Source organism: Ornithodoros turicata, chromosome 5, assembly GCF_037126465.1.
Source record: "Ornithodoros turicata isolate Travis chromosome 5, ASM3712646v1, whole genome shotgun sequence".
NCBI lineage: Eukaryota > Metazoa > Arthropoda > Arachnida > Ixodida > Argasidae > Ornithodoros > Ornithodoros turicata.
This window is the reverse complement of record NC_088205.1, coordinates 45787101-45809506: the sequence shown is the minus strand read 5'-3', so window position 1 is coordinate 45809506 and position 22406 is coordinate 45787101. Positions and strand designations below refer to the sequence as shown.

Sequence of the window (22406 nt, the reverse complement as noted above, 5' to 3'; positions counted from 1 at the left end):
GTGTTACAAAATGCTTACTATCCCAGTTGAATAAAAAAAACACGCCCTATTTAATGCAGACGCGGGTACTCTGTGCACGTCCCGCACGACACTACCTGTGACGTCACGCAAGGTCCAGGAGGTTGTAAAAAGAGGAACCTCCAGCAGTCTCTGTCTCGATATAAACATCCCAGCTCTTTTAGCAATTAACGAGTTCCCGATCGCCAAACCAACATTGTTTCTCATTTTTTGAAGAATCTAGCGAACACATTTACACAATCATTTGAAACTCCGTACTCCACACACATAGCAAGATAACCGTTCTTCGAAAGTTCTTCATACTGCAAGAACCTTTCTCTGAACCTTTCCTATCTTCTAAGACGAAAGACTGGTTAATAATCTCCGAGGGTCCTGTTTCTGAAGAACCTTTTCAAGGCGAAAAATATGAACATGCCGAAGAACTTTAAAAAGTTCTTCCTGGAACGGTTATTTTTCTGTGTCAAGACGCTTTAGTTCTTTTATGTGTTTTCAACAGTAGTATGGGATCAGCTCAAGAAGCCGGCAAGTCACACAGTCACCTGGACGCCATTAATTAGCAATTAGAGCAATTTGGAACCCTCCACAGTAATTAGAATCATTCAGGGAGTCATTACACTAATTGGGGAGCATCTAAGACGTGTCCAGACCACTGTGTGAGTTGCCGGCTATTTGAGCTGATAAAAAATAAAAAATAGGTAGAAAATAAAATAAAAAAGATAGAGATAGAGTGGAGAGAAAGAGTTTAGTTGTAGATCAACGACGCCATCTTGAAGAAAGCGGTCCGGAACGGCCGCTGACCGTCGCTGGGCGAAGGAGCACAGAGGCAGGTTGCAAATCATCACAGCTATGACCACCAGTTCCGGATATCCTGTGACGTCAGCTGTGACGTCATCATGGCATGTCTGGGCAAGTTAGGACAGCTCTGGACATGCAAGGAGAAAAACACTCGTAATACAGAGGCTGGGAAAGCGTAAATATGCAAACCATCAATAGCTAACAAGAAAATAGAACTAGTTACACAACAAATGATCCCACCGCAACAGGAGCGCAGAACGATGCGACTGCTCTATTCGACAGCCAGGCAGAGAACTGACTCGTAATGGTTTTTTTCTCCTGTATAAAGCCCCACAGCTGCACCCCTTAGTGGTTACTTTCTCAACTAATCTCACAACAAAATTATTAAGAATCACGCCAGCGCTACTCCCGTTCCCAAGGCAGAAGAAGATAGAAAATGGCGGGGATGCCCGGACAACAGCAACCAGCACCCGACGTGCACTGGCACGAAAATCGCAAACAAAGCGGGAACAAAGTTGACGAAAGCATTAGTTACACAACAAATCAGCTCACCACAGCAGGAGCGCAGACCGATGCGACTGCTCTCCGCGACAGCCAGCGAGAAACTGACTGGGATGCCGCTCCGCGGCCGCTACGCATGTGCGCTCCTAGCGCCCTCTGGGGCGACCACCTCCGAGAGGCTAAGAGAGAAGAGCATTCCTGCGCCCCCTGCTGGCCGTTCTTATTGGTCGTGACGTCGTCCTATTGTGTCAGGGCTACCCTGTTTTTTTCCACTAATGCTCCTCTGGACAAGGTCAATCTGCAATGAAGCCACAGTATGACGTCATCATCCACCTGCGTGGCTCAAGGACGTGTGTGCTCTAGACAGGGAACCTATTATTTATTGAATCACTATCCCAAGATAATTTCCTTTATTCTTCTATAACGATTGAATAGGAAACTATTGCAGAAGAGCACCATGCATGAAAGCTGATCGTAGGAATTCCAAAGTCTTACTAAATGAGACTTGCAAAAGAACAAAATATCCTAACACGTAACTCCATCAACGGCAAATAAGAGGACTAGGCACTCAACAAATCAACACAGAGTACGGGTAACCAGGAGCGCAGAACTGAGGGCAGCACTATCGTCAAGACAACAATGTTCCTTGTCAAAAGAGAAAAAATGCAAAGCGTCAACAAAGGAAAGCATGCATATCGGGGCATGTCAGGACACGTCAGGACAAATCGTACGACTGCTGGGCAACAGAGAAAAACAAACAAACACTTGAACAGAGTGAAAAAGACACTCACCATCATTTTTCCCATTCACAGCATTCCCTCATTGTAAATCCGCTCGTCACAAAATCCACCTGCATCGTCGAACACCATTCACCAGTGACGAACCACACATCCGCACCCCATCAGAGGCAGACAGAACCCCACCGAAGCTACGCTCTTCCACTGACGGCCAACGCAATTACCAGGAGCAGAATTTGCGTGTCCAGACCCGTCAGTGTCCAAGAGAGAAGTGAATCCTTGCGCCCCCTGCAGGCCGTTCTCATTGGCCGTGACGTCATCCTATTGTCTCAGGGCTAGACTGTTTTTTTTCCACTAATGCTCCTCTAGACAAGGTCAACCTGAAACAATAGTCTCGCGGTATGACGTCATCATGCAGGTGCGTGGCTCAAGGACGCGTACGCTCTAGACAGGGGACCTGTTATTTATTGAATCACTATCCCTAGATTATTTCCTTTATTCTACTATAATGATTGCATAGGGAACTATTCCAGAAAAACACCATAGACAAGAGGAGATTGTAGCATTCCATTCCCAAAGTCTTACTGTACACGAAAAAAAAATGGTTCAGGAAGACATGTCCATCCAAGCCAAGAGCCATGCACCTAACTGAATAATGACGCTTTGTTCCTCCTGAATAAAGTCACACACCTGTCCCCCTCGCGGTTACTCTCTGAACTAAATGAATCGCAAAATTATTAAGAATAGCTCTACTCCCATTCAAGGCAGCACTATCGTCATCATCAAGAATATTCCTTGTACAAAAAGAAAAAAAATACATGTAGAAGGAAAGCATGTCAGAACAGGTCGGAGCATGTCAGCGCATGCTTGTCAGACAACAAGGGGGGAAAAAGCGAAAAGAAACAAAGAAGAAAACCAGCATCAAACTATTTCTAAGCACACGCACTCCTCTTATTCAAAAACAGTGCTCATCATAAATCCGTCCAGGACAATACACACCATTTTTCTATTGCTACACTTTTTTCCAGTAACGGTCAATGCATTGCTACAGACTGCGTGACGTCATCACATCCTGTCTGAAGAAGACAGCGGCAAAGACTCCTAATATTTATTGAAACAAGATTATTTCCTTTGTCCTACTCTTAATGACATTCATTCTGTCATTAAAATTCAACAAAAAAGCACCCTGCATATTAACGATTTTCACCCCAGAGGCTCATCATGGTCATTAGAACTACAGTAGACTACCACTGCTCTTTAAAATAATAAGTGAGTCCACTTCACATCACCTCCAGGCTTATGTAATACATGCCCCTTTCTATGCTCATACATTCGCTGTCTGAGGCTACACCCGCGAGCAAAAAGGCGCAAAAGCCGAGTGGGCAAAGTTCCTTCGCGCATTGCGAGCAAAAAGGCGTGAAAGCCGGGGAGCAAAGTTTCATTCGCGCACGCCCAAAGCACAAGACAGAACGCCTTGACGGGAACATGGTGGCATTCCCACCATATTAATGATATTCTACCTTGCATTGCATTCCACGCAATAGTGCATAAATGCATCACTCGTGTCACATGAAAAGGCACACACAAAGAACTTACTTGTCAAGTGGGATCCCTGGTTCAGAACAGCCCGCACGCACACACAGACACGCACTTACATTTTCACACTCACGAACACAAAGTCTATTCTCACAACCACATAAATCCATATTATTCCTCAGGTCAATAATTATCCTACCATCGTCAAAAGATGCCTCACTCTTGTATGCGATCGCAAAGCGATAGGTCCTCGTTCCGGATGTAATAGGATATCGCCACTCGACCGACGCGAACCAAAAAAGAAAGAAAGGAATGCACGTTCGCTATACCTCGACGAGGAAAGAATGTATTCAGAAAAGGCTTCGGGTGTGTAAGGTCAGCCCAAGGTGTGTTGATAGGTGCGCACTGCTCTGTTGGGTCTCTATAGTATTCTTGCAAAATATATGGGTGCAAGAAAATAAAAGGAAAACGAAGAAGACAATTCACTCCTGTATGATGATCGCTGCGTAGAAGCACGGCACCGTTTTCTTCGTCGAGGTATAGCAAACGTGCATTCCTTTCTTTCTTTTTTGGTTCGCGTCGGTCGAGTGGCGATATCCTATTACATCCGGAACGAGGACCTATCGCTTTGCGATCGCATACAAGAGTGAGTCATCTTTTGACGATGGTAGGATAATTATTGACCTGAGGAATAATATGGATTTATGTGGTTGTGAGAATAGACTTTGTGTTCGTGAGTGTGAAAATGTAAGTGCGTGTCTGTGTGTGCGCGCGGGCTTTTCTGAACCAGGGATCCCACTTGACAAGTAAGTTCTTTGTGTGTGCCTTTTCATGTGACACGAGTGATACATTTATGCACTATTGCGTGGAATAGTGGTTTAAAAAATAAGGGTAGCAGCGCTTGCATTGCTATCTGTAGGATAGACCGAGAGCGTTTTTAATGGAATTGCCTCGCGAACCTGGTGAAGTCTTCGTTTTGGGCAGGCTATTTTATGAGAGCCGGTCCTGTTGCGATGCATTTGATACCCTTTCCTGAAGCAGTGTGCTTTGTTCTTGTAGTGTGGTTTACACCTTTATCAATAGAAATGAATAGAAGTGTTTGTTTGTTTGTTGGTTAGTATGTGTCTGTCACCTTCGTAGCGCTGTTCAAGCTTTATTTTCTTTGCAAAAATTCATACTTTATGGTATTAAGCTGTTCGAGTAGAAGTGACTTTCCCTGCTCGCTTAAGATAAGTTGTGTATCCCTGTCCTGTGCTTTCTTCACGCAGGGACAATGCAAATAAGTATTTAGCATTATGCAATAATTATCTGATAGCAGAAATGGGTGTCTTTGTCACAGTTTATTAGCGTGTGCGTCGATATTTTATTTTATTTTTTCTCTCTTATAGCTATGCGACCAAAAGTGCGTGTAATTTTTCGCTGCTCTTTTCTTATTTTCTCTATTTTTATGTAGAAGAAAGCCTCCTGCGTAAAAGCTGAATAGTGTTCTATCGGTGGAAGTGGGGTTGTTTGTTTGATTTTGTTGGGTGTTCGATATCTTGACGAAGTAAGCAGTGCTTAATTTTGCAGGTTTTTGAGCAGAAATGCTGGTATCTGAGCACGGAGTAGAAATTTCTATATTTCTCTGCTCTCTAAGAAAATTTGTACGTCGTTTTCCAAGCAGACCGCGCTTAGTTTACGCAAAATAGAAAAAATGAAGTTGTGTATGCTCTATGATGATCCGCCGCAGGCTTAGCCCTTTCCCCGATGAGCAGTGTTTTGTACGCAATGTCGCATGACTGGACTTGTTCGGTAGTGTTGCAATTTTTACCCTTCGCTAATATCTTGTTGCTGTCGTCTTGTGTTAGACGTTGAGCTTCGTAGCGATGTGCGGTAACGCTACGATTATTCCTGAGCGCTCCGTGTGTTTAATGCGTTGTCCTGTGTGCGTGCGTGCGTGTGCTTTTTTCCTGATTTGTGACGTCATCATGGCATGTCTGGTCTTGTTTAGCAGTGTTGCAGTTCTCCACGCTGGTAGTATCTTGTTGGTGTCATGTTGTGCTAGCCGCGTGGCGATGTGTGGTGACCTGAGGTCTTAAGCCTTTTCCCTGCTCACCTAAGGAAATTTGTGTATCCCTGTCCTGTGCCTTCTTTGCGCAAGGGCAATGCGTCTGTGTATGTGGCACTATCAGATACCAGACATGAGTGTCTTTCTCTTAGTTTATTAGCATATGCTTCAAGTTTTTTAAGTCAAGCACAAGTGCGCGCAATTTTTCGCTGCTCTCTTCCTCAAATCACCGATTTTACGCAGAAGAAAGTCGCATGGTGCAGCTGAGAAGAGGGTTTCTGTAATTGTTTGTTAGATGTTGTTAGGAGCTCGGTATGTTGAGGAAGTCAGCTGTTAGAGGTATCCGTGAAGAAATGCTTGCATTTGAGCGCAGGATAGGAATTCCTGAAGCACGGCACCCTCAGTGTAAATTAATTATTTTGGATGTCAGTCTGCTTCACTGCATGACAAGGCTGAAATGGGAGGAGAGAAAAAATTGGAGCGCTTCATTAATAGCAATCCAAGTAATAGGGCAATTATAGTTTCCATAGAAAGTAGTAGTAAAACGAAAAAGTTTTGTAGTAGTTTTTCTAAACTGCAATGCAAGGTAGAAAATCATTAATATGGTGGGAATGCCATCATGTTCCCGTAAAGGCGTTCTGTCTTGTGCTTTGGGCGTGCGCGAATGGAACTTTGCTCCCCGGCTTTCACGCCTTTTTGCTCGCAATGCGCGAAGGAACTTTGCCCACTCGGCTTTTGCCCCTTTTTGCTCGCAGGTGTAGCCTCAGACAGCGAGTGTATGAGCATAGAAAGGGTCATGTATTACATAAGCCTGGAGGTGATGTGAAGTGGACTCACTTATTATTTTAAAGAGCAGTGGTAGTCTACTGTAATTCTAATGACCATGATGAGCCTTTGGGATGAAAATCGTTAATATGCAGGGTGCTTTTTTGTTGAATTTTAATGACAGAATGAATGTCATTAAGAGTAGGACAAAGGAAATAATCTTGCGATTCAATAAATATTAGGAGTCTTTGCCGCTGTCTTCTTCAGACAGGATGTGATGACGTCACGCAGTCTGTAGCAATGCATTGACCGTTACTGGAAAAAAGTGTAGCAATAGAAAAGTGGTGTGTATTGTCCTGGACGGATTTATTATGAGCACTGTTTTTGAATAAGAGGAGTGCATGTGCTTAGAAATAGTTTGATGCTGGTTTTCTTCTTTGTTTCTTTTCGCTTTTCCACCTCTTGTTGTCTGACAAACATGCGCTGACATGCTCCGACCTGTTCTGACATGCTTTCCTTCTACATGTAGTTTTTTTCTTTTTGTACAAGGAATATTCTTGACGATGACGATAGTGCTGCCTTGAATGGGAGTAGAGCTATTCTTAATAATTTTGCGATTCATTTAGTTCAGAGAGTAACCGCGAGGAGGACAGGTGTGTGACTTTATTCAGGAGAAACAAAGCGTCATTATTCAGTTAGGTGCATGGCTCTTGGCTGGGATGGACATGTCTTGCTGAACCATTTTTTTTTTTCGTGTACAGTAAGACCTTGGGAATGGAACGCTACGATCTCTTCTTGTCTATGGTGTTTTTCTGCAATAGTTCCCCATGCAATCATTATAGTAGAATAAAGGAAATAATCTAGGGATAGTGATTCAATAAATAACAGGTCCCCTGTCTAGAGCGTACGCGTCCTTGAGCCACGCACCTGCATGATGACGTCATACCGTGGCTTCATTGCAGATTGACCTTGTCTAGACTAGCATTAGTGAAAAAAAAAAAGGGTAGCCCTGAGACAATAGGATGACGTCACGACCAATGAGAACGGCCAGCAGGAGGCGCAGGAATGCTCTTCTCTCTTAGCCTCTCGGAGGTGGTCGCCCCAGAGGGCGCTAGGAGCGCGCATGCGTAGCGGCCGCGGAGCGGCGTCCCAGTCAGTTTCTCTCTGGCTGTCGCGGAGAGCAGTCGCATCGGTCTGCGCTCCTGCTGTGGTGAGCTGATTTGTTGTGTAACTAATGCTTTCGTTAACTTTGTTCCCGCTTTGTTTGCGATTTTCGTTCCAGTGCACGTCAGGTGCTGGTTGCTGTTGTCCGGGCATCCCCGCCATTTTCTATCTTCTTCTGCCTTGGGAACGGGAGTAGCGCTGGTGTGATTCTTAATAATTTTGTTGTGAGATTAGTTGAGAAAGTAACCGCTAGGGGGTGCAGCTGTGGGGCTTTATACAGGAGAAAAAAACCATTACGAGTCAGTGCCTGGCTGTCGGATAGAGCAGTCGCATCGTTCTGCGCTCCTGTTGTGGTGAGATCATTTGTTATGTAGCTAGTTCTATTTTCTTTTTAGCTATTCATGGTTTGCATATTTACTCTTGCTTTCCCAGCCTCTGTATTACGAGTGTTTTTCTCCTTGCATGTCCGGAGCTGTCCTAACTTGCCCAGACATGCCATGATGACGTCACAGCTGACGTCACAGGATGCCCGGAACTGGTGGTCATAGCTGCGATGATTTGCAACCTGCCTCTGTGCTCCGTCGCCCAGCGACGGTCAGCGGCCGTTCCGGACCGCTTTCTTCAAGATGGCGTCGTTGATCTTCAACTAAACTCCTCCTCTCCACTCTATCTCTATCTTTTTTATTTTATTTTCTACCTATTTTTTATTTTTTATCAGCTCAAGTAGCCGGCAACTCACACAGTGGTCTGGACACGTCTTAGATGCTCCCCAATTAGTGTAATGACTCCCTGAATGATTCTAATTACTGTGGGGGGTTCGAAATTGCTCTAATTGCTAATTAATGGCGTCCAGATGACTGTGTGACTTGCCGGCTTCTTGAGCTGATCCCATACTACTTTCAACCCTCCTTCACCTTCACATAACGTTCGACGTGCAATTGGGTAGGGTACCGCACCACCGCGGTTAAACACCCCATCTCATTGTCATTTATTGATTGTTGTTGTTGGCCCTATTCGTCATCTCACAATAAGTTTTGACTTCGACGTGGCACGATACGTGGCCACGTCGTATCGCAAAGGTCGTTGCCAATGATGTGTCTGGTCCTGCGTGCTTGTCCTGCAGGACGTCACCGGTCTTGTAGTAGAAGGGTAAACCGAGAGTAAACTCCCGAGCACACACAAATAAAACTGGACGCGCGGCGTTTATCACAGTACAGATATCTGAAATGCAAGACAATCAGGACTCCCGTCGTCTGCTTTGGCAGCTGGCCTGCGCCAAACAACTTGTGTCGCACCGACACAGAATCCTGTCTCCGTTGTGACTGCGTCTGAAAATGCGACGGCGCTCAAAAGTGTTCCTGAGGCGTCAGCTCATCACTACATTCCAGAGCCCAGGCGCAGCTGAGGTGTTCTGTGGTGAGACTTGTGGACAAACATCAGGTCATTCCCAAGAAATCAGTGACAGGGGTTGTGACAACATCATCCCACATATACATAAAAGAAGCTTCGTCGCACCAATGTGTGTCACCAATGTTCGAATAGAAGAAGTAGAAAATGGAGAAAGTAGAAAACTCATGCAGCTCTGACGTCACACCCCTTACGGCAATCGATGGAATTTGCTGTAATGCTGAGGTCTGTGACACTTGGGCAGACCTTTTATATCTCTTATGACACATGAAAAATATTTTTGGTCAGTATTATGGTGTGGAGTGCCTGATGCACCCATCATGTAACTAACCACATCTATGAAAGCGCCCCAGCCACTTTAATTTCTCCCTGACGCTTCATGTAGTTCAAATGGCTATAAACCTGGAGTAGCATTTACTCTGCGCACAGAAAAGCTCGTGTTGGTTTCCGCATCCCTACACTTCTACAGAAACCACCGCGATTTATGATGAATGAAACACCGGAAACCGAATGTTCTCACAGTAGTATAAGGCCTAGGTCAGTTGTGCGCAACCCCGTCAGGGCTGCACCACCGTCGCGTCTTTTTTATACGCGCGCGGTGGGTGGTGCGTGAGTGGAAGCCTGTCCACGCGCTTACCGGTGGGCGACATGTGGGCGGAGGGCTACTGTCCGCTTATCGTCGCATATTTTCCCGCATGGGCCGACTTCGTTCGCAAATTTTCTCGCTGCGCCGTGGGTTGCGCGTGGGCAGTCTATATGCAAGTATGCACATACACGCTGGCAACCCTGCTAGGGCAGGGACACCATCGCGTCTGGGCCGATTTCTCTTCGAATTTTTTCCATGCGCGGTGGGTGGCGCGTGAGCGGAGGGCTGGCATAAAGCAGTTGTTAATTTAGGAACTTTGGGAATCGACACGCCGACAGCGCCACAGAAGCAGCTCTCTCGTCTCGGAGACTGACGCATATTACGCTGCTGAGAGGACATCGTCGTTCCGTGCTTCGTGAGCACCTCGTGAGTTTCCTTCACTTCGTGACCTCTCTGGCTTCCCGCCATTGGACACCCTGACATTCTCCCTCCTGCCATGCTGAGTACAGTTGATCCAGCGCTCACTTTCCGCATGCCTAGACATATCTCTTGTCAAGATGTCACATTAGTTCATTGTATGCGCCTCAATGTGGCTTTTACAGGGCAGTGGCGTTACCGCTTGAGGCAAGTTCACTCTCCCCAAAGCAGTCACTGTAGCGCTGTAGAGGATCCAGAGCACATTCTTCTTTGTTATCCGAACTGTCAACCTTCCCGAACCGTACTCTCCGGATCTCTCAACAAGCTAGACTCTCTTTCACAAAGTTGCTTGGTCCCTGGCCACATCCAGCCCACCAATGATCCACCCTCAAAGCTCTCTTCACCTTTCTGAATGCCATAGGACTTCGATCCTTATTATGAAAGGGCTCATTATTTCATTCTCTGTATCACAACCAGCAGTGGGTCAGGGTATCACACCTGGCGATGAAACTTCCCACTCATCGTCTCCTAATAAAGTTGTTGCTTGTTGTTGCATCCCTTCTATGGGGAAGTGCGACGGTTCGTGCTGGTTGTCGGTGCGCGCAGAATCAATGATTCTGTCCATCTGTCCATATGATTCTTTGATGTAAGGACCTCTTATTCGGTTCGCCAGATATTCGACTCCCCAGCCGTAGTGTGTGTAAGAAATATTGATGGCGTAGTTGATAACTTTAATGTGTTAGCAAAATTTAAGTAACATGGCTGGGGGCGACGCCTGGTGGAAAATAATACGTGACATTTCCCGATAGATGTCTCCGCGTTTAGAAACAAAAGACGTCGATGTTACAGTGCTGAACAGGACTTTATGGAGCACGCTCCGGCGAATTCCTTCCTCAAAGTGATACCCTAGCAGCGAATGGTGCCCCATGGACCTGTAAACAAGTGACTGGGTCACCTAGGCACATGTCTGTAAGTCCGTATCCTCGCATTCAATGCTGCCGCGTCACTAAAAAATGCGCCAGAGCGTGTTCTGTAAATTCTAGTCCAGCGCTGTACAGCAGCGCCGCCAACTTGGTAGGCGGGAACTACCGCGTCAAACAATCAACAAGTCATGAGAAAACCACGTTTAAATATATATTTATATAATTCACGTTGTACGGCTTTTATGCAATTCCTTGCATATTATTAGTCATATGACCCTGTGCTGCTCCGTTCTACCGGTAGCTCTGTCTTTTTGGTAGCCCTTTCTAAACGTGGCTACCGGATTTTTTTTTCATCTTGAGGAGCCGGAATGGCACGAGTTTCTCCCAGAGTACAGGTAGTGCCTCTATACAAAGTAAGCGCGAAATAAGTCGTTATAACGAACTAATTCTGCAGAGGATTACGACGTTGACTTTCGAGATGATGCAACCAACCCTTGGGTGCTTGCGTGTACTCGTAAGTCAACGAGAGCCTCGTTTTCTTTCCGCGGTGGACCGGGAACGGGAATGAAGACGTCAAAGTGACTAAAAACATGACCTGATTTGTGTGAACCACTAATACAAAGAATCGACTCTTGGCGTCTGTGAAGAATATGGCTTCGAGAAACGGCGGTGTCCTCCATCTGCGCTGTTTAAGTTTCGCTATGTCTAGTCTACGAACGTCACGATTACGTCACGGTGACGTTTCTCTGTAAAGTTCTATTTGTAAAACAATAATTATCTATCTTCCCAACTGACTTGCTGCTCCTGACAGCTGTGGGAACTAACTCCTTCCGCTTTAGATCCAGTGTTGTCTACTTGCAGTGTACTTTTACTGTTGCGCTTGACAAGCAATGCGCATTTAGTAGCCACTTCAACGTAGTTCCGCCCGTAACTTTCAATTGTAATTTTCGTAAAGCTGTATGGGCGATTAGAAAGTTGCGATGTGCATGAAAATTGTGAAAAAAAAAGCCTACCAAAGAGATAAGCCTTCTGAGAGTCTTCTACTTTTGTCTGGCCATTCAGCTTGGCCGAATACGACATCGCACACAGCAGTCTGTGACCAGAGCAGTTTTGACTTTCTTCAGCGATTCAGGTCTTATGAGCAGCTTGTGAACTCCAGTCGTGCAATATCATTCTTCAGTGCCCCACTCTCACGCTCAATGCATTAACCTCATGCTTTTCTTGTAAATTCGTCATCTGTAATCCACCTCATCATTCTTTCACCGTTTGTTACACTTTTTTTGTCATCTTTGTCTTTAATCTACCTCATCCTTCTTTCATCGTATTGTTAGTTTATCATTTATTTCCGAATTCTTTCCTTTTCTTTTTTCTATATCTTATTCTTCTTTCATTTATTTTCTTTCTTTGTGGAATAGCAAGCTTGCGTCCCGTTTGGCTGAACCTTCCCTCGTCTTTTCTTTTTCTTTGGTCTAATAAATATATAACTCCCTTTCTATCATTGCACCTCTACTGTTTCACAGTAGCATTAATGGGCGTTATGGGGGGAAGAACATGGAGGTTAATTCCCCCAGGCTGCGACCTCTTACTCCTGCATGGATGACAAGACCCTTCGGGCTTCGTCATTTACTTCAGACGTCACCGTGAAGAACTTTACAGGTACCATTATCACTCTGAAAGTGATCTGGAAATTGCACTTGACAGGGCGTATTCAGAGAGAACCGATGCAGCAGTCCCTCTTCTAATAAACGTATGGTGCTTATGGAAACGGGACGACAGGTGTTTTCTATACGAACACTGTGTTCTCCATAAGCTTGCTCTCTGTGCTCCTTGTAGACACAGCGTATAGTATACTCTATCTTAAAGGCAGACTTCGGATGGATTCGAAAAAGATTAGGTTAGCATAATACCGAACACAGATCGCTCCCTTGATACGAAATACAACATTCGCATTCATTTTTTGCGAGCAGTTAATTCGTAAATGATGACAATACCAAACCGAAACCAATATGCAAAGCGCAGAGCAAGTTCGCCTGGAGGAAGATACTGTGACGTCACCCGGCATTGTCGTCTGCTACGAAGCTTGCATTCTTCCATGCAGGATGACGTCGGAAGTGTTGCTTTCAGCGCCCTCTTGCTTCACAGGGGCGCTTACTTCGCAAAAATTCGTTCGAATGAAATCTGCGCACTCTGGGAATGGGATATTTCGTATGTACGTTCCTGACACGCCCCGAGGGTGCTAGGGTGTCATTTATCTTCTCATTTTTCGGAGATTTTTTTTCTTTGACTTTTTCAGATAATTTCCCTTTTGTTGCAGTGCGATGTCATGTGTTTCTCACATTACAATGTGCGTGTGCTCTTTTCTCGTTTTCAGTTCAAGTTATGTATTTTTTTTTCTTTGCTTCATGTACAGTCTCTTTTGCTTTTGTTTTTGTGTGTGACCACGTAGATCGCGTGTTGTTGTTAGTGCATATTGTATTACCGTGTATGTATGTTAATTGTGTCTATTTGTAGTGCATTGTATTGTATTTGTGTGCGCCAACATTAGGGTAGTCACGACCGTTCTTGGGCACCAATAAAACATTATTATTATGATGATGATGATGATGATGATGTCAGAATCGTTGTGATGCTTTTGTTGCGGACTCCCACCTTAAAATACTGTGCATGATCCTTACATCTTGTTCATTTATTCCGAAGGCGTGTCAAGCGGACGAGAGTGAAACGTTTACAAGGAACTGGGGTTGCAATATACCAACCTATCCGGACTTCTTATTCAGCTTTGCGACAACTCCAGGTAAGGAAAAATAAACTTCAGTTGAGCAGGGCAGAATTTTGTCGGCATTTATTTGGTTGCGTGTTAAAGGCTACTGCCAAACATCACATGATTAGATAATACACAATGCCTCATTTCAACGTTCTGTCCCTTCTCTGGGCAATTCGGAAAGGAAGTAACAAAAGGAAGAGCAGACGCCAGGCGATCATTGCTCGGGAGTCTCTAAACGAAGGCGTCCAGCATTCTGCCGGATAAATCACTGCCGCCTGCAAGGTTTTGAAATTTTTCAACCTTGAGTCAGATTAGCGACTTTATCTGACGATCGTGGTGCCGAAATTTGGGCAATCTCGACTTGGGCGTCCTCTGGCTAACTTTTGTGGATACTGTGTGTGAATACCATACCTGGTAAGCACGCCTTATGTAAGCCACGATACGAACATGGAGTTGCACCTATAGAAAGGACACGTAACTCTACGAAAGGCCGGTACATATTGCTGCATTTATGCTTGTATGCTTTAGACTGCGTTCACGTTTGTTTGCTCACAGAACCGTCTGTCGTTTTCGGCCGTTTTTAGCACACGTCGACCGGTTCACATTTCTTCCCGTCCTGGTCATGGCATTACTCCTTTTTGCTAGCGCGTTAGAGCGCATTTCTCGGATGCGATTGAGCTATGAGCCCTGTGTAGGGACACTATCTTCCTTTTCCTGCGTCCCATCCCTACGCCGGGCTGAACAGACCTAAGCAGGACGGAACGGCCGCCCTCAGCTGGGAGTGTACGATCAACTTGTAAGCATACGTATTCCCCACGTGACGCCACAGAGCTTCGGTTAGTTTTCCTTTGTATATGAACTTTCTGGCTTGAACTGCGGCGTCCACAGGTAACGCTGTCAACGTGGAACACTGATGTCTCGCTGAGACGCACTGTTTGCGGCGACCGCAGATCGTGTAACTTCCCTGCTTCCAGGCGGATGCGTCCCAAGTCGGACGCAATGGCCGCCCCCGGGTGGGAGTGTATGATGAACTCATAGACATATTCTCCACCATGCCACAAACTTTCCCTTTCCTATACTACTATCCCTTTGTACACGCCGTGTGTTTGCAGGAAGGTTCCCTGGCTCAGTAATTTGCGAACAGGTGGCGGCATCAAAGAAACTTTCTTTTTGGTAAAGATCCTTGGGACATCGTCAACGAACTGATTAATGAGCAGCTCTTTTACATATGCTGACTAATTAGGTAAATATCCTGACTTAAATTTTACCAGTCGGGAATACCAAAACATCTCTTGCGACTGTTCCGCTTCATCAAAATAGCAGAATGGGCCTGTTGGTACATGACTGAATAAAACCGGAGCACAAAACACGGACAAGAACACACAAGACGACACTTGCTCCACTATCAACAGATTCTGTAATGGCAGCAATCCTTAAATAGGGGTTTCCGAGGGGAAAGGGGGAAAAGAAAATAAGTCACTTTTCATGTTCTACATCTGCCTTCTAGATATTTAAATTCTTCACGCGTCAGTGCCACAGACGCTTCGCTGACACAATTACCTTTGCCCAATCTCTCGATTAGAAAGGCTTCAAACACTTCCCTTTCAGTTTTTGTTTTGAACCTACCCTTTATCTGTGTTTGTGTGAAATCGGGTGAGCAACCACACTTCATTACATGCACCCCAAGTGTACCACTAGCTGTGCGTTTGGTGTTGTAGCCATGCTCTTTAAGACGTTGATTGATGCATCTTCCCGATTGTCCTATATACACTTTTTTACAAGATAAGGGAATTTCATACACCACTGAAGAGTCACACTTTACATACTGGTTCTTGTGACTCACATCACACAGCTGCAATGGTTTTTCATTTGTCATTGGAATTAATGATGACAACTTGGGCAATGAACTGAAAACTACTGGTACGCCGAACCTGCCTGCCATTTTTTTGATATGGGGAGATGTTTTGTGTATATATGGCACAACTACTGGCAGTACTGAGGGCCTATTCCGGTCTTTTTGAACACCTTTCATCTCTTTTTGTAACCTAAGCAATATTGAAGCTATCACATGATGAGGAAACGCAGCCTCAGTCAAGCGGGACACCTGGGTTAAACACTTTCCTGGACCTGATGAAGGCATGATTTCATTATAGCTTTTCTGATGCAGGATATGCCTATTCCATTCTTTACGGTTTTCGAATGGTTTGAACAGAATGGGCATTAAATAAATTAGTTGTTAACTTTCGTGTAATCTGTCGCCCACGTCTTATTATTTTACCTTTATACAGGGTGTCCCAGAAAACGTGTCATTGAATTATAATAAAAAAACTACGCCACCTAGAATCATGCGGTCAACGGCATTTGTTCTTATTAGGTTTTTGCCACCTTGTAAGGTTAATGTCACGTACCCCACACTCTTAAAAATGAACTGCACCGCATAGCACGCTGTTAGCCAACCATCATCTCGAATGATATCATTATCTGCTCTGATTTGTTGAAAACGGGAGGCATACGCCTTTTTGTGACAATTATGCTGTTCATAATTGTCACAAAAAAGGCGTGCAAGTTTTAATTATGTAAATATTTGCAAATTAAACTTGGACATTTGCCAAGGAAAGGTCACTTTTTTACCCCACCAATATGAAGTGCCGAATTCACTCATATTCATCATAATTGATGTGATATTCACGATCTATCCCATCGGAAAAAATAGCCGAATATCATGCTTTTCGGAGCACCGGATCATAACGCGCGATGTCTTTTTCAGCGCAATCGCTCGCAGTCCGACCAAGGGAAGTTCCGAAGCCAGCCCACAGAGTGATAGTAGAAAAAGTAACAGTTCCTAAAATTGGGAGAGGGAAGGCATTATCCTAGTCGGACGTGATAACCCATGCCTGCGTTATCTCTTTCTGCGATGCCGGGGTGGGCTGGGTTTCCAACCTCCTTTCGTCGGACTGACAAAGATTGCGCTGAAAAATTCATCGTGCGCTACTCTGCGCTAGAGTACTGCACGGGCCCGGGATTACCCGAAAGCCCGCGCCCGAACCCGGCTTGTGGGCCGTGCCGGGCCAGGCTTGGCGTTTTTTAGGCGGGCCTGGGCCGGGCTTCAGCTACCGGGCCCGGGCCGGGTACGAGCTTGACAACGCCAGACATGGCCGGGCATGTACGCGAACATATTTCACTTCACGACACCGGACAGCTGAATTTTCACGTTACTTTTTTTCCACATTGGGTATGGGATATCATGGTATTCTCATCTGAGAACTATAACTTTTTTACATGTGATCATGCTTATTTCGTGAATGGGTCTGGAGTTCACGCGTGCACTCACACACATTTGGGGACGATTGGTGTGGGGTCCTGCACGAGCGTCAGTTAGGTTAGGTGTTGGGACATATTTCGTTCTAGTGGGGGTCTGGCACGAGGGTCTGTTAGGTTAGGTTTTCTGATATATATTTCGTTCGCGTGAGAGTTCAAGAAAGAGGAACTAACACCGGAGCATGTGCAATAGCGTGACGATGAGTCTCTCTTGAACCGCAATGTACATACGCCCACGCACCACTGCACCGTGCGTTCCGAAGCAAGCAACCACCAAGCACAGAGCGGCTTGCCGGCAGAGAAACACAGCCGCTGCTGCGTGCGTCTGTACCTCCTGACTCTCCACCAATTAGCTGCGTCCTCTTCCTTGCTGCGTTGTGCTCTTTAGTAAATCTAAATACGCCTCCGAACCTCGAGAACAAATAGAGCAGGGGCGGGCTTGGACCGGGCCTGAGCAGGGAAACAGTCGGGTATGGGCTGGGCCCGGGCCGGTGAAGTCGACCTCGGGCAGGGCCCGGGCTGGAAATATATAGAAGACGTCAGGCTCGGGCCGTAGCAGCCGGGCCTGGGCCGGGCACGGGCCTGAAAATTAGGCCCGTGCAGTGCTCTACTCTGTGCCACCTCCGCAAAGCATGACGTTCGACTATTTTTTCCGATGGGACAGCTCCTGAATATCCCTGTCAATTATCATTAATTTGAGTACATTAGACACGCTCTTCACATTGGTGGGGTAAAAATGTGACCTTTACCAGGCAAATCTGCGACCTAAGCTCGTAAAAATTTACATAATTAAACTTAGGTTACACGACATTCGCATCAGGAGGTGGCAAAAACCCAGTAAGAACAAATGCTATTGACCGCATGACTCTAGGTGGTGTAGTTTTTTTTATTATAATTCAGTGACACGTTTTCTGGGCCACCCTGTATACAGGGTGGTCCACCAACCATGATAGAAATTCATAGTAAAAAACGTAGGCCCCAGAGAGACATGCGGTCAAGGGATTTTTTCAGCCAATAACTTTTGCCACATATTGGTAACATTTTTATTTCATTTCAATTGACGGAAAGTTAATTTCTTGAATTGAACTCCGAAATCTCCCCAGACACCCTAACGTTTTCTTTGCGGAAATGGGTTCCCCGTGGTCATTTTACCCAGTATTGCACTTAATCCCACTCGTAATGCAATGGCAATTGCCGAAATAAATTCGCCGAAAATCCGTGGACATGAGCCCTTGGCTCCGCCTCTTTACGGCTGGTAGTTTGAGCGCAAAGCTGGGAAGAAAGGAGATCCCATTAACACGCCACACGAAGGGGGAAAGGGTTACAAGCCGTCGGGTGACCTCATTTTTGATAAGATAGCTCCGATTCCCGTACTCACTGCCCGTCTTTGGTCCGTGGGTAAGGCTTGTATACCTTTCCCCTCTCGTGTGGCGTGTCAATGTAAACCCCTCTCTTCGCAGTTTTGCGCTCAAACTACGAGCCGTCAAAAAAGAGGCGGAGCCAAGGGCTCATTTCCACGGATTTTCGGCGAATTTATTTCGGCAATTGCCATTGCATTACGAGTGGGATTATCGGCTATACTGAGTAAACTGACCACGGGGAACCCATTTCCGCAAAGAAAACATTACGTTGCCTTGGGAAATTTCCAAGTTCAATTCAAGAAATTAACTTTCCGTGAATTGAAATGAAATAAAAATGTTACCAATATGTGGCAAAAGTTATTGGTAGAAAAAAATCCCTTGATCACATGTCTCTCCAGGGCCTACGTTTTTTACTATGAATTTCTATCATGGTTGGTGGACCACCCTGTATACATATGTAGGAACATGTTTTCAGTCTTCAGTCGCTCAGGGTCCACCAAGATGGGCGTAACTTTCATACAATGTCGCATTCATAAGCGGACGCTCTCAATAGTAAATAATACTGCCATGGCCACAGTGAAAAGAAAAAAAAATGTACAAAATAAGTAACTAAAAATCATAGGCTGGCATACTCGTGCTATGGTAGAGTATAGTCATGCGTTGATGTCATGGAGTTATGAGGACTGAGGCATGGTAAATGAGGGATGCACCCTCGAGATCCAATTAGCGCTTTCTTTCTATGCTCTCGTGTAGTATATAGGGCATCACAGGGAATGGAGTCATCAAAATACAATACAAACAGACGTCGCGCGCACGCCGTGGCATTGCACGCGCAGCTGAAAAGCGTCCACGGGACGACCACCAGAAACGCACGGGGCGCGTTCAGAGCGAGTGACGCGCTGCAGTGCTGACATGTTCGTCGACCGCAGGCGTTTGTTAGAGTGTGCCAATACATTGTACTCTATGTTTCTGCGTTAATTCGTTCAAGGTAGCGTTGAAATGCAGAATAGCATTCGGGTGTAGATACTGTCACAACATTTTGTGCGGGCTACTCATATGGCGCGGTTGCCATTCACTGTGTCCACTCGTCGGAAAATCCGTCCAACGTGCGCGATATCTGTTACAAAGTCCTGTGTACACTCGCTGCACGCGTTGGAAAACTGTTTTTGACTCGTGAGCTCGTCGGCAAAATGCTCCATGCATTTCGCTTTTAGGTACGGTGAGCTTACTAACTAAAAACAAAGCACTTACTTGTCACACCAATTACTAAGATCTTAGTAACCGAAGGTAGTAAAAGTGACGGTAGTAACATTTACTAACTGGGTACTTACTATATAGCTGTGATGTACGATGATGCCCAAACAGTTGAGATGTGCGTACAAGAGAAGTACTTTGTAAGTCACGGGAGTTGCCTCAGGACAGAAGCCGCCGGCGGCTTCTGTCCTGAGGCAACTCCCTTCCTACATCTCTACCGGTTCGCTGGATTTCTACCCATCTACTTTGTAAGTCACGGTTGCTATCAGTTTCGATACCGGATAAATAAACCATTGCCGGGCATTCCTCTCGTGTACAAAGCTATGATACTGCGTTATTCAGGTCAGTTCTAACCTTTCATTCATGGTCATCTTGCATATACGGGGGGATGGTTCTTTCAGAGAAACGAGGGCGAGCTACGAGGATATGCACATTTACACTGCTAGTGTACTGGGGTAGCCAGGTTGACTTCGTCGAAACTCACATTCACATATACTGCTCGCCATGTGAGGACACCTTAGTGGGTAAGCAAGATCTTAAAAATGACTTGAGGGAGGCGTCGGACTTTTTGCCTTGTTCCTTTATAGCATGATCACTGCCATGAAACAACGGTAACGATGGATTAAGTTAGCGGTTTTTCTTTTTCCTTTTTTTTTAGTGTGTGTGTTGAACTGCGAAAGTCAAGATCTAAGCGATGTCACGGCCATAGCTTTGTACATAACAGAAATACCCGGAAATAGCTTATCGTGCATGGAAAGTGATAGCCACCCGTGACTTAGAATATATTTTTTTCTCTTATACGTACATCTCAACTGTTTGCGCATCATCCTACGTCACAGCTATTAAGTAAGCTTACAGTTACAGTTTTAGGAGGTAATAGTTGTCGCTTATGTTGTGCCTAAAGGACTCATTATGACCCCAGCAGCGCCCTCAGACATTCCCACCCTCACGATCACGTCCAGCAGCGTCATCACCACTTCGATCATTCCCGTCATCTCTCATCGTCATCACTCATCATTGTCACCACTCATATTAGACCCCTAGCTATGGGGTAGCGTTCCACTCCGAGAGTGGAAAACCTCCCCACTTCATCATCACAATATATATGTTGTTGTTGTTGTTATGTTGTGCCTAAAAGGTTACAAAGTTCCATGCCTGCTGTACCTCTCTCAAAACAGAACATCACCGCATAGCACGTTGTCCGCCAACCATTGCCACAAATGTCAGGGTTGTCGCTTTTAATTTGGTGAGCGAGGGGGGCGTACACCTTTCTGTATCAATTTATATATAAGATCATCGTTTTTACCACCATTTTACACCCTCGATCAGGCGCTATGTTGACCTAGGTGGTAACTGTAGATGTTACCACCTTTAAACACCCTTTTTTTAGTGTGACGTATGACACCGGTATGTTTTTTGTGCTTGTTTCAGGATACATGGCTTGGAGGTCAACAGAGAAGGGGTCAATCTACGTGGAAGCCATTTGTAACGCCTTCGAAAAGAGCTTCAATGCTGTCGACAAGGTGGACGTGACAGAAGTTTTAAATAATGCAGCTCGGCAAGTAGCGATAGAATTTGAGACGCAGTCCAGCGATGCGGTATTCACCAGATGCAAACAAGCTTTATGTTACTTTTCCACTCTGACACAATCATTGTACATCACTCCACCGAAGCAGGGACCATAAACTGAACGAGCGTAGAAATGCGGGGTACGGAACACACGGAACGCAGCAGTTGGTTTGTGCACTTCCTCGTCCGTGTCCCTGGCTACGTTCCGCGTATCATTATGTACAGGGACCATAGTTTGGAGAACATTAAAACGGAATTTTGCTCGAAATAAAAATGTACACAATACAACGCCTCGAAATGATCGGGTTCCTCCCACATGCGGTTGTCTGAGGTGCAATGGAAAGAAGTCTTCAGGTCGCTGGCGTGACCGAGGCCGGATTGCTCGTTGTCACTGAAACGTCCAAGCCTGTAAGTAGGCCTAACTGGAGTATTTTTTTGAGGATTCGAACCCACCACCTCCCAGTCTTCAGCACGACCTTAGCTACCACCAATGAGTGGGACGCCGCAGCTGAAGGGACCTGTGCGATCACCCCGTGTGGATCGTCATACCGGTCAGCGAAGGAGGCTGCAAGGGACTTCGCCACTTTACTAACGATGTGGGTTTGCCTTAGCACTAGGTCTGGAGAGACTGTTGCAGTCCAGTGACGGCAAGATTATCGTGTACAGAACGGAAACAGTCGAGGGTATTTCGCAAATATGCTCTGTATACTTTGCGTCGTGAGAAAATGCTTGACAGGGTGGGAGAAGACCTACGGTAAAAAAAAAAAAATTCGTTTGCTTTGGCTCAAAAACACAATGAACAGCTTAAAATGAATAAAACGTAGGCGTTTCAGAACCTATACAGGCGTCATTCTCTGTAAACGATGGGCAAACCCTGAAAATCAACCTACTTATCTATGAAACCTTTGTAGGTATCCTGCAGTGGGCCGCTGTTCTTGTTGCACGCTGATGAATCACGTTTGACAAACTTTCTGGCACCCCATCGTTGATCACGAGCCAACGTTATCCCATTGTCATAGTCAAACTCATGTCCTTCCGACTTACTGTGTCGACCAGTTCGTTATTTGCTTATGTGCCATGAGTCGCACGGGCCACATCCCGTTCATTCACGTGTCACTCGTCCACAGGCTTCACCAGTATAACTCTCGTCGCAACTAATCTTCTGCACCGCGCGCTTCTATTCGTCAGCAGAGCCCTGAGCCCGCTGGACATTAAGTCAGTTTTAAAACCTATACACTCTGACG

The 22406-nt window shown here is 45.6% G+C and overlaps 1 protein-coding gene across 1 annotated transcript; it reads left to right on the top strand.

The window, feature by feature from the left end:
• Positions 1-10837: 10837 nt before the first annotated feature.
• Positions 10838-21441, top strand: LOC135395973 (caspase-3-like). The gene is made up of 3 exons (XM_064627053.1): positions 10838-10942; positions 13594-13690; positions 21025-21441. Exons 1-3 carry the CDS (start codon positions 10937-10939, stop codon positions 21276-21278), a joined length of 357 nt encoding a protein of 118 aa, XP_064483123.1. The 5' UTR covers positions 10838-10936; the 3' UTR covers positions 21279-21441.
• Positions 21442-22406: the final 965 nt, after the last annotated feature.